Here is a 12,637-nt window from a genome sequence, read left to right as displayed (position 1 = left end):
GCCAGATGCTAGCTGACACCCGTTGGCACCCTTTACCGATGGAGATTTGGGCATAACCTGGCAAACATGACGAGAATCAGGCAACCCCTGCATGCAGTTTGGGTTGTTACAGATGCGGCTATGCCGAATATGTGGAGGGGATTTTATATATTTTTTTCATTGAAAAGCATTTTTACAATGGAAAAAGGTGCGTGTTTTTAACTTTTTTTTTTTTTTTTTTTTTTTTTTTTTTTTTTAGGGAGCCTGTCATGTTGAACATTGTGTTTAAGCTACAACATGTTAGAGTGGGAGGAGCTGAGCAGATTGATATATAGTTTAGTTGGAAAAGATTCCACATAAGTTAAATTTCATTTATTTATATTCCTGCTCATTCTGGGCTTTGAAGTCAAGGAGGCGTCCTATCAGTGATTGACAGCTATCTCTGTATACATAGAGGGAAGGCTGTCACTCACTGATCGGACCATCTCATTGACTTCAAAGCACAGAATGAGCTGGAATTTAAATGAATAAATTACAAGTTACTGAATCGTTTCCCACAAAATATATCAATCTGCTCAGCTCCTCCTGCTCTAAAACATTCTGCTTGTAGCTTACATTGCATTTTCATGGTGAGAAACCTTCTCCCTGGCTGTGCCGCTCTCCTCTGTGATTGGATTGCGGCACGGCCAGGGAGAAGGAGACGCCCTTTAAGAAACCCTGGCATCTCATCCTCCCTGTACCGATACTCAGTATTAAAATACTTAGCGGGAATAATACTGGGGGGGCATAGCAGGGCGTAGGAGCCATATTTTAAAAAAACAAGCAGGGTGGCAGCATCAGTGGGGGGTACCCCGCAAGTAAAGGTATTTATCTAGAATAAACAAAAAACCTGAAAGGTCCTCTAAGTTTATAAGCATCGGTCACGGACATTGCTTCCAGATGTTCGCTGTTTAAAATAGAAACTCTGTAGCTATGGCGCCCGCTCAGCTCCTGAGCAGGTGCCATCTTTAGAGTCCTGACCTCTGCCGTACATTATGGTGGTGATAGGTAAGGGGTGTTAAGTCTGAATATTATGTTTTTGTCTACATTTGATGCTTTAAAGTCTTAACAGATGTTTTTGTTACATTTTATTTTTTTAATTTAATTTTTATTTTTTATTCTGGACTGTGCTTGGTCTAAGAAACGCACTTCTTTCAACGGCGGTTCCCGGACTGTATACTGCTCCTGTGACTTGAACTGCTGTGCTGTACTGATGTAATGGCATGAGAACAGTAGACGTGGTCACTCGGGAGGTCAGAGGAGCAGTGTTTGGTCCGGGAAATGGGCTATCGCACAGAGCTAACATGCTTGTGTGAAATTAGCCTAAGGCCTCTTGCACACGAATGTGCCATATTTTGCAGTCTGCAAATTGCGGATCCGCAAAACACGGATGCCGCCCGTGTGCCTTACGCAATTTGCGGAACGGAACAGACGTCCCATTATAGAAATGCCTATTCTTGTCCACAAAACGGACAAGAATAGTACATGATCTATTTTTGCGTGGCCACAGAACGGAGCAATGGATGCGGACAGCACACAGAGTGCTGTCCGATCTTATGCGGCCCCATTGAAGTGAATGGGTCTGCACCCGAGCCGCGAACCGAACCACGGTCGTGTGCAAGAGGCCTAACTCTTACTCGTCTCCCTGGTCCGTCCTCCCATTTTTCCCTTTTTAGGTAGCCATTTTTATCTTGAGTGCGCTTACGAATAACAAATTGTGTATGCATAATTTTCATCAAACATCCTGTAGCCCTTTTGTTATCCTGTGGTAGATGTTCTAGTGTCACTTGAAGTATACTCAGAAGATAACTGTTATTTATTCTGCTATTTTCAGGTCACAGTGCACAATCCGGAAAACCAGAGCTACTTAATAGCATACAAAGATTCCCAGCTCATTGCGTCTTCAGCAAAGTAAGTTCACCTTGATGACTTATATATTGATGACATATTCTGTGGAAACGTTCGCTTATGTTGACGAACTTCTGTTTTTACATTAAGGTGTTTTTTTTTTTTTCTTACAGAGCTCTTAGACACTGTGAGGAGTTCATTCAGCGATACAACAGAGCTGAAGAGAGCATCTGCATTCCTTACAATAAGCCACTTGTATACCACAGTGCAGGAGGCCACGTTGGCAAGGCTGTGGAAGACTGCATGAGAGCCATCATTGGCGTGCTGCTCAATTTAACAAATGACAATGGTAGGAACCTCTCATTTTATTTAGCTGGACAAATGTCTGTGGAGAGAATGTTTCTCTGTTCCAGGTCGTGACTGGGGGGGTTATGGTGGCTATGTTGATGGTGGTAGTGCCAACACATATTGGTCTGAAATGTAGAAAAGCACCCTTTCCAGCAGTAGTAAAATTGATATTGCATTTATGTTCCACAGAATGGGGCAGTACAAAGACTGGTGAGCAGGACAATCTGATAAACACTGCAATGAACTGTGTTCTTCAAGTTCCAAAGTACCTACCTCAAGAACAGAGATTTGACATTAGAGTTTTGGTAAGTAGGTACCCGGTCTGTCATCTGCACAAAAACTGGTCTAATAAATCCTCGTTGAGTTTACTCAGGTTCATATTTCTGTTTTCGATTTTGATACCCTAAAAATGTATTGCTATACTCTATACCATTCGGTGCCACGTGAAAAAGCCGAGTGCATTCCGCATTTTTATGTAACGTCCAGCCCGTAATAGAACAGTCCTATCCTGTTTAATAATCGTGCTTTTTTTTTTTTTTCTGTTACAGCGTTCACCGCATAGGAGATATTTTAAAATGTTTTAATAGCTTGGACTTTTGGGGCGTGGCCATACCCATTATGTTTATTTTTTTTATTGCTTATATATTTTATATGTAAAATTGTGAAAGGGGGTGATTAAAACTTTTTAATTTCTTTTTTTTTTTTACTTTTAATAACCATTATCCCCCTTAAGGGCTGGAACCCTTGTCCTATTCACCCTAATTAAACTGTCCCTGCTGCACTGGTTTTGTGCACACAGCAACAGGGAGCTTACCATGGCAGCCAGGGCTTCTGTAGCGTCCTGGATGCCCTGGTAACCTATCAGAGCCCGTGATTTCACTACTGTGGCTCCTATCGGAAGCAACTGCTGCGCCACCAATGAAGATACTGAGGAGGAGGGGATGCTGTGGCCACTGCCACCGATTTAAATATAATGCTGGGTGGGGGGAAGGGGAGTCCGCTGCACCACCAACATAGGCTACGGGTGCCAGCCGTATCACATACCCGGCATCTGACAGGGTGCTGCGTTCCACGTCAATTAACACCTCGGGTGCCACTTCCACGCCTGGGTTAATTGACGCAGATCGCCCTGCTCTGTCATTAAGGCCGGGTCCCGGGTGTGTGATACAACTGGTGCCCATAGCCTACATTTGTAATAATGGTTTAATTATATTCATAGTTGGCGCAGCCCCTCCCCTCCTCCTCAGTGCTATCTCTTCATTGGTGGCAGCCACAGCTGTGTCACATTGGGGGAGGGAGGGACTGTCTCCTTCTACACTGTGCTGCTGAGGAGAACATGGTGTGCTCTGAGAGCTGCGCCATGCTTTCTAACGGATACTAGACAGTGCAGCCTAGTATCAGAGAATAGCAAATCCCTGTATAGATTCGATCGGGGTCTAAAAGTATTGATTGGGTATCGATAGTTCAGTACCCTGTGCAACCCCAACTTCTGTAGATTTTTCTCATTGTAGCAGAAATAAGTCAGACCCCAGCAGACACCATTGACTTTATCATTTTAATGGGTACAGGGTCACTGATGTGCTTTGCAGAGGTGCTTTGCTGAGAGGAGCCCCCTTCATTAAATACTGGCTTAGCACATTGGTATGTGGTACAGATGTGCTTTGATTTAGCTGAGCAGGCACAGGCAGGAACAGCAGTGTGTGCTTCTGCCTGTATACGGGTACGTTCACACTAGTGGCAGCACGCATCCGACAGGCTGTTAACCCGCTGGAACAGCCTGCCGCTAGTGTGAAACTAGCCTAAGCTTTGCTACAGCCTCTATTCCATCAGTACTATGGAATCCATACACAAGCATACTGATTCAGAAGCATGATAGGCTTGGTAAAACTGCAAAATCCATTATTAAAGTAATGGCAAAAACAGATTAGGCCATTTAGAATTTTTTTAAAATAAACAGAAAAGATTTTATACTCATTAAAAAGCTATGTAAAGTTGGTATCATTGTAAGCTATTAAAAAGTACAACTTGCCCCACAAAAAATAAGCCTGCATATATGTGAACGAAAAATTAAGTTATGGATCTTGGAATGTATAGAGGAAAAAACAAATGCAGCATGAGCTCAGTCCTTACGTGGTTAAGGAATGTAGGAAATACAGCGACAGATTCTCACTATGAGTATTCTGGTGTCTGGAGCTTAAGTGAGGTTTCATATTATTATTTTTTTGTGACCATAGTACGTCTTTTTATGGAGGTCACTAAAGGGTCTTAGGCTGGGATGCATGAGAGCCGTTTTCCTGTTCCAAAGGCCGGGAACAGCAGAAGTGCCGATCTAGGCTGTTTAACCTATTAGATTCCACGGGGAATAGCATCATGTAAGTGGCTACAGAGGGAGTGGATTATAGCCATTGGCACCCCTTGAATGAGATCATGGGGTGCTGTTTGTGCATGCAGGCCAGCGCTTAGGGAAAGGGGTTGTCTGAGCTTTAACTATTGATGACTTATCCTCAGCATAGGTAATCAATATCAGATTGGCGGGGGATTGACAATATGGCACCCCCATCGATAAACTGTAGGAGATGGCACGCATGTGCTGTCTCCTTTGGTTTTCCTGTTCTTTGCTACCGTTTATGGCAAAGGTCATCTGTTATTGATGACCTATCCTAAGGATAGGTCATAAATAAATAATAAAAGCCCGGACAACTCCTTGAAGGCTTGAGGCCTGCCTCTTTGGCGCAGCTAGCTGGTGGATGTATCATATAGAGTAAGTTAATTCAAACCACTTTCTAATATATTGTAATTGTCCGTATTGCTTCCTTTGCTGGCTGGATTAATTTTTCCATCACATTATATGCTGCTCGTATCCAGGGGATAAGACCACCCTGCAATCCATCAGCAGTGGTCGTGCTTGCATACTGTAGGAAAAGTTGCTGGCTTCTCGGGTGGCTGGGGCTGCGGGAGTAAGCATAGACTGGTGCATTTTCCTATAGTGTGCAAGCCTGTCCGCCACTGCTGGATTGCAGGGTGGTAACCATGGAAACGAGCAGTGTATAATGTGATGGAAAATGAATCAACCCAGCAAAGGAAATAATAAGGACTATAACAATACATTAGTAAGTGTCTTGTCTTGTATTAACTTTCATGGACTTTCCCGAGACAGGTGGCAGGAGATCGGGGAGACTGGCAACGCGTGGCTTGATCTACCATGTTTTCAGTTTAGATCAAATGACGTCTGTGTTGTTTCTGGTGCTTGCCACACCTTCTTTCCCCAGGTGTGGCTATTAGGGTCATTTAACCTTCTCTATTTGATGTTGTTTCTCCCACTATGCTATGCGGTTTATAGCTTCTGTTTGAGTTGTGGAGTTCCTGGTGCTGCCATAGCCACTTGAAGTTTTTTTCTTAACCTTTTGTATTTTATTTGTTATTTTGTGTGTTGCCTTTCCCTGTCATTTGTATTAAAGGGGTTCTCCGGGATTAATCTTTTTTATTTTTTTGCATAAAAAAAAAATCAAACCTGTGGAGGAAAGATTAGTTACCAGATACTTACCTTCCAAAGTGCAGCCATTTCTGAGATCTGCCTTCCGGTCATGTGGTCCCTCAAGATGTCTTGTCTTTGCTTCCGGAATAATCCGTCGTCTTATCTTCCACTCCTCTCTTCCTGGCTTGAGCAGGAGACGGATCGTCACTAATGACGTCACCAACTCCTGCAAGTGGAAGCGTCGACCTCAGTCTTCTTCCCCAGCTTGCTGAGGAGAGCCGTGTAAGCCACGCCCTCGGGGTGTGGCTATGGAGATTGCTGCAGAAGCTCTGGCAGTAGTGCTGCAGTGAGGGCTGATGACTACAGTCCTGTGTGAGTATAGGCAGAAAGTGCCAATATAGCAAATTCTCAGCCGGAAGTGCCTATTTTCTCATAGACGGTGACGTACCGGGTCCCTTGCTGCAGAGCGAAGCCTCTTCCGCTTCGCAGGGAGCCCGGTGACGTCACCAACAGCCTCCGTAATTATTCAGATCACAGGGAGGGGCGGTAACTAGGCTGGAAGACATTGTGCTAAGCCACGCCCCCTCCGCCACAGTGATTGTAGGGAGGGGCGGTGACTTGGCTGGAAGACATTGTGATAAGCCACACCCCTCGGTGACATCACTGGGCATGGCACTTTCTAATGAATGAAGGAGGTGGAATATTTAATGAGTAGACGGAGTTACGGTGGAGATCGTCAGCTGTAACCACGTGATACTGCGCTGGGATCCACAGGGCAGTGCGGCAGGAAGTTAGGCAAAGATAAACCTAGATGATAAACGATGCGTGCGGGACCGTCGGAGCCCTGTATAAGTGGCGAAAATACATAAAAACATATTGGGAAAACTCTTAAGCAGCTCTTAATAGTGAGTACTAGGATGAGTTAGGACATTAGGTATTCCTGTGTATGAACTCACCTACCTCTGGAGTCTGTTCATACTGGTAGTTAGTCAGGACTTTGATTATGGTTTTACTAGGAGGTGTCCATCTCCTGTCCCTAGTTCCCAGGCCTTATTCCCTCACTTTCCCTCCTATGTTTGGTGTGTTTTTCCCTCCCACACCTGAATGTCATATAATAAACCGCTGAAACGTGTTTTTTTTGTGCATGTTTCAGTACAGCCATGGATCCTATTGCTGCACTGGCCGGACAGCTGCAGGGGCTGTCTTTGGAGGTAGCTGACCTCCGTGCGACTGTCTCGCAGATCCCGAGACCACAGGCTGCTGGTACTAGTGGTGGTTACCTGTCTTAGGCCTGTCTCGAACCTAAAGTTGCCCTCCCGGACAGATTTTCTGGAGGAAGTGATCATTTCATTTTGTTTAGGGAGGCGTGCAAATTGTATTTTAGACTACGTCCATACTCATCTGTGGATGAGATTCAGAGAGTTGGTGTGGTTATTTTGTTGCTTAAAGGGGGACGCTTAGTCATGGGCTTTTTCTCTGCCGACCGGATCGCAGCCTTTCCTGTCAGTGGATGAATTTTTCAAAGCTCTGGGTCTCATCTATGATAACTCGGATCGGACCTCCCTGGCCGAGACCAAGCTACGTGGCCTTCGTCAGGGAGAGCATTCTGCTGAGATCTATTGCTCTGAGTTTAGGTGGTGGGCTACGGATACTGAATGGAACGATCCGGCTCTCTGTGGTCCGTTTTGTCAGGTATTAGAGAGGCTGAAGGACGCTTTGGCCTTTCATGAGAATCCTGAGTCTCTGGAAGCCGCTATGTCTCTTGCAGTACACATCGATCGACACCTGAGAGAGATCTAGGGACCCCCGCTCTCAGAACGTACTGTCACATAATGTATAGTCTTTCTCTGACACTTTGGGTGACGATACTCCTGGGTTTATGGCTGTGGACGAACCCATGCAATTAGGGGGAGCTGCTCCTGGATCCGCTTTTAAGCGTATTAGTCGTAGGAAGGATTTTTTTGTTTTTCTGCAGACAAAGGGGACATTTTATAGATGAATCTTTTGATCCAAACGGAAAACATGGCAGATCAAACCAGGTGCTCCAGACTCGCTGATCTCCTGTCACGGGAACATCCGTGACACTTTCTCTACAACGATACATGCCATTTGCTGATGTGAGACAACCCCTTGAACTTTTATGAAGAAAAAAAATTCCTAGTAAAAAAATAATTGGGAAAAAATTGGGTCATCACCTTTCACTTTGGTTTGGAATGCGGCCTAATTTTTTGGAAATATTGGACAGAGGAATGGTTGCCTACCTTCCCTGAGGATTTTCACCCGATTTTACATTTTTTTCTAACTGTGCTGCTGTTGTATTTTAGTTTTTGTAGTAAAAAAAAAAATAGAAAAGCTTTTTCAATGGAAAAATAAGTAATGGGAAAAATAGTAAAAATAAAATCTCCAGGTATTCGTTGCTGCTGCTTCTGTAATGACCCGCACTACATAATTATCGTGTAATTTACACCTTAAAAAAAAATTACTATGTTTGATGCAGTTTGCTTATTTGAGAAGCGATGAAAAGGTGTTATGTACTCCAAGATTATACCAATGAAAACTACATGTCGTCCCTCAGAACGAAGGTCTTGGGATGCGGTGATGCAAAAACTTCCTGACACAACTTTCTTTTTTTTTTTTATTGTGAAAAAGTATTAAAACATGACTATTTTGTAGCACTGTAATTGTACTGACCCGGAAAATAGTTTGTGTTTTTTATTTTTTTTATGCTAAAAAATGAACACTGCAAAATTTATAATGTACAAACTCTGGCATATTTGCATTTTTTTTTTTTTTTTTTTCCACCCGCCTCCCAGAAAGAGTTAATAAAAGTTAATAAGTTGTGTACTCCAAAATCGCACTACTAAAGACTACAACTTGTGCCTCAAAAAACAAACCCTCATATGGTATATAAACAGAAAAATAGGTATAGCTCTTAGAATAAGAGACTGAACCACAAAATAATTTGGTCATTAAAGGGAACCTGTCACCGGGATTTTGTGCATAGAGCTGAGGACATGGGCTGCTAGATGGCCGCTAGCACATCTGCAATACCCAGTCCCCATAGCTCTGTGTGCTTTTATTGTGGAAAAAAAACGATTTGATACATATGCAAATTAACCCGAGATGAGTCCTGTCCCTGACTCATCTCACATACAGGACTCATCTCAGGTTAATTTGCATATGTATCAAATCGTTTTTTTTACACAATAAAAGCACACAGAGCTATGGGGACTGGATATTGCGGATGTGCTAGCGGTGATCTAGCAACCCATGTCCTCAGCTCTATGCACAAAATCCTGGTGACAGGTTCCCTTTAAGGCCCAAAAAAAGCTGCTTAATTTTACATGGTTTACTTTTACCTTGCAGGGATTAGGTTTGTTAATCAATTTGGTGGAATACAGCGCTAGAAATCGGCACTGCCTTGTAAACATGCAAACAATACAATCATACGATTCATTTAGTGGGGAAGAAGAGGAGTTCTCTGTGGAAATTAGGTACATTGGTGCAGTGCACGCATTGGTTCAGGTAAGAGATTTTCCCTTTTACTACTGCACGTCTGACCATGTTAACCTTGCAAACTGCCAGTAATTCAGTTATAACTTTTGGAAGGTATAATAAACGAATAGCACACCAGAGTCATAAGAGTAGATGTTTCCCAGTTATTATATGGGAAATTCAAGTAGTTGCTAAAACAGGATAGGTTAACAGGTAGAGATGAGCGAATTTTGTAATTCATTCACGCTTCGTTTGGTAAAAGCAGAATTGCGTTATGAATTCAGTTACCATGGACCATAACGCAATTCTATGACAGAATGCCTTTAGAGGCATTCCATTATTCATTCGGTCATAATAGAAGTCTATGGGCTGCCAAACAAATCCATCCTGTTTCCATTATGCAGGGGAGTCTTCTGCATAACGGAAATGGAACGGATCCGTTGTGCAGGCCATAGACTTCTTTTGTGACCGAATTAATAACGGAATGCCTCTAAAGGCATTCTGTTATGCTTTTGGTCATACAATTGCATTACGGTACGTGGTAACGAAATCCATAACGCAGTTCTGCTTTTACCACCACATTGGAGCAAGAAATGCTGTGATGCTCCACTGATACAGGCTAAATGTGTGAAGGGCAGCTTATGTCCGCCTTCAGCTCTGTACTCGGACAACCCCTTTAATGGCGAAAGCTCCAGCAAGATGGCAGCCCCCATAATCGCGTCCAGGAAATGGATTACAAAAATCTGTAGTCCGAAAATAAAAACAGGTTAGAAAAAAGTAGATGTACCATTTTGATTTCTCGCCCAATTCCTTGGGGGACACAGGAACTCTTGGGTATAGCTTATCTCCATAGGAGGCGTGACACTAAGTAAAAGACTGTTAAGCCCCTCCTCCAGCAGCTATACCCTCAGCCTGGAGAGAGAGACTTCCAGTTTTTTGCTTAGTGTCAAGGAGGCAAGACACTCTCTGCACTGCAGAGTTGTCTTGTGAAGACTTAGAGTTTTTAATTTTTTTATTTTTACTTTTTTTCACTTGGATTTTTCCACAGGGACAACAGAGTCGCAGTAGACTTCTCTGTTTTCCCGGGGTTGAGCTGCACCAGGGCCGGTTATCCGCCCTGCTGCCTCCCCCACAGAAGAAAAGGAGGACCAGGGCAGCTCATGCTCCCCTGTATCCCGCCAGCTCTGGGTCGCCCACCTGCAAGCCCCTCTCCAGCTACTGTCACTCTGTGCCAGTGGCTGAAGGGGCGTCCCAGCTGGATGGACTAGAGGGTGAAGACGTCGCAGGTGAGGTGGCTAGTGCAGCCGTTCCGCTCCCCTCCCCCTCCCCCCCTCCCTCTCTCCCCTCTCCGGAGGGTTCGGTGCTCCTCTCTGACTCCCCTTTACTGATGGCCTTGTTGCAGGCGCGATTCGGCGGCCGGGCGCCCTGCTTTGTCTGGAGCGGCGCGGCGGCAATGATTCATGGGGGAGACTTGTTTGAGGGCGGCCGGGTATGCGACCGCTGTGCCGTTGCATGGCAGGACGCCGGCTCCCGGCCCTCCTCCTTGGGCTCCTACCTTGCTTCCGCTCGGCGGGGGCCATTCGGGGGTCCTGTGATGGTGGAGCGCGGGTTTTGAATCGCGCGCGCGCGCGCGATAATTTTTTCGGCGGGGGGCGGAGTTTCGGATCTTCATTCAGAGGCCGCACGACTTTCTTCCCGCGCCTCTTTAGTCCCGCCCACTCTCGTGCCGGCGTGCTTCTGGGAGCTCACTGCAGGACGGACCGTTGCTCTGATTGCACACCGCCGCTCTTCTGCTGCTGCAGCTTCCTTCTGTGACCTGGTAGGACTGTTGACCCTTCCTCACTGTAGCCCCCTGGCCTGGACTCGGGTTTTTTTTCTTTGCTTCTACCAACATGTCTGACCCCTTAGTGCCAGTGGGACCTTGGTACCATACCTGCACCGCATGTAAGGCGCCCTTTCCTCAAGGGCAGTCTGATCCGCATTGCTCGCTTTGCAAAGACCCATCGCAGGGTCCGCCATCTGTTGTGTCACCCCCTGGCCTCTTGGATCCCCCTGACTGGGCTAGATCCCTCTCCCAGGCTGTGGTTAGTCTCACTAGCGTTGTGGGCCGACTTGCAGATGCGTTGCCCTTGTCGCAGCCGGATGATTCCCCTGCTGGGCCCTCCGGGTCCGCTGTCCTGGCCGACCCGTCTGAGTCTCTCTCTGCAGGCGATTCCTCTAGAGCCCGCCAATCCCAGAAGCGGCCTAGGGTGGATCACCGGTCATCCTCGGATGCCTCGGTATCCCCCCCAAGGGTGCGTTCTCAGTCGGGCCCTTCCTCCTTGCAGGATTTGCCCTCTGAGGGGGAGCTGGTTGATTCCGATTGGGATATGGATTCGGCGCTGCCTTCAAAGCTGGCTTCTGCTGTGGGCCACCTTATAAACAGTATCCGTGATACCTTTAAAATTCGCGATGATCCTCCTGATCCTGAGAAAACCAGTGTTTCCTTCTTTCGCCAGAAACAGGCTTCGGCGGTTTTTCCCCTCCATGCTGACTTTTCGTCAGTGGTTTCTAAGGCCTGGGCCCGTCCTGATGCACGGTTTACCCCGCCAAAAAAGTTGGATGTTTGTTATCCGTTTCCGGCGGATTGCATCACAAACTGGGCGTCTCCTCCCAAGGTCGACCCCCCTGTGGCCCGTTTGTCCAAGAGCACGGCTATTCCCGTCGCAGATGGTTCTTCATTACAATCCACTGAAGACCGCCGTGTAGAGACCCTTACAAAGGGTATCTTTTCGGCCTCCGGATCCGCACTTCGGCCAGTCTTTGCTTCCGCTTGGGCGGGTAAAGCGGTTTCAGAATGGGCATCTCAGCTGGATCTGGAGCTTGAATCTGACGTCCCTATTCAAGACCTCCGTGCCCTGACTCAACTTATAGTTCAGGCTGGAAAATTTGTATGCGAAGCATCCCTGGATGCAGGAGCTCTTATTGCCCGTTCATCTGCTCTGGCCGTGTCGGCTAGGAGAGAGCTTTGGTTAAAGGTTTGGTCGGCGGACGCCGCGTCTAAGCGGTCTCTTACTAGCCTTCCTTTCTCTGGTGCTCGTTTGTTCGGAACCCGTTTGGATGAAATCATTTCGGAAGCCACGGGGGGGAAGAGTACTCATCTTCCCCAATCCAAAGCTAGGAGCTCCACTCGTGGTCGTCCCTCGTTCCCCCGTTTCAGGTCTTCTCGTAGGGCTTCCGCTCCTCGCTCCGCTTCTGGTCCGTCCACTAATCCTGTCCAGGACAGGCGTAAGAAACCCTTTTTTCGGACCCAGCCCTCCTGGCGCAAATCTCAACCTGCTCGCGCTCCCGCGACCAAGCAGCCCCCCGCCTGAAGGTGCGCCCCCACCCACCCGGGTGGGGGGACGTCTCCTCCTGTTCAGGGACTTCTGGCAGGCGCACGTCTCCGACGCCTGGGCTCTCGAGGTTGTGTCT

General features: G+C 46.5%; 1 protein-coding gene across 1 annotated transcript in view; it reads left to right on the top strand.

Annotated features, from left to right (window-relative positions):
• Positions 1 to 12,637, top strand: part of WAPL (WAPL cohesin release factor) — a 91,423-nt gene that overhangs the window by 57,564 nt on the left and 21,222 nt on the right. The window contains exons 12-15 of the mRNA XM_044298645.1: positions 1,853 to 1,929; positions 2,040 to 2,215; positions 2,404 to 2,519; positions 9,056 to 9,214. Coding sequence (XP_044154580.1) covers positions 1,853 to 1,929; positions 2,040 to 2,215; positions 2,404 to 2,519; positions 9,056 to 9,214 — 528 coding nt within the window. The remainder of the gene's footprint in view (positions 1 to 1,852; positions 1,930 to 2,039; positions 2,216 to 2,403; positions 2,520 to 9,055; positions 9,215 to 12,637) is intronic.

Source organism: Bufo gargarizans, chromosome 6, assembly GCF_014858855.1.
Source record: "Bufo gargarizans isolate SCDJY-AF-19 chromosome 6, ASM1485885v1, whole genome shotgun sequence".
In the NCBI taxonomy this organism is placed as follows: Eukaryota; Metazoa; Chordata; class Amphibia; order Anura; family Bufonidae; genus Bufo; species Bufo gargarizans.
Note: the sequence above shows the minus strand (reverse complement) of the source record. Positions and strands in the feature narration are given on the sequence as shown.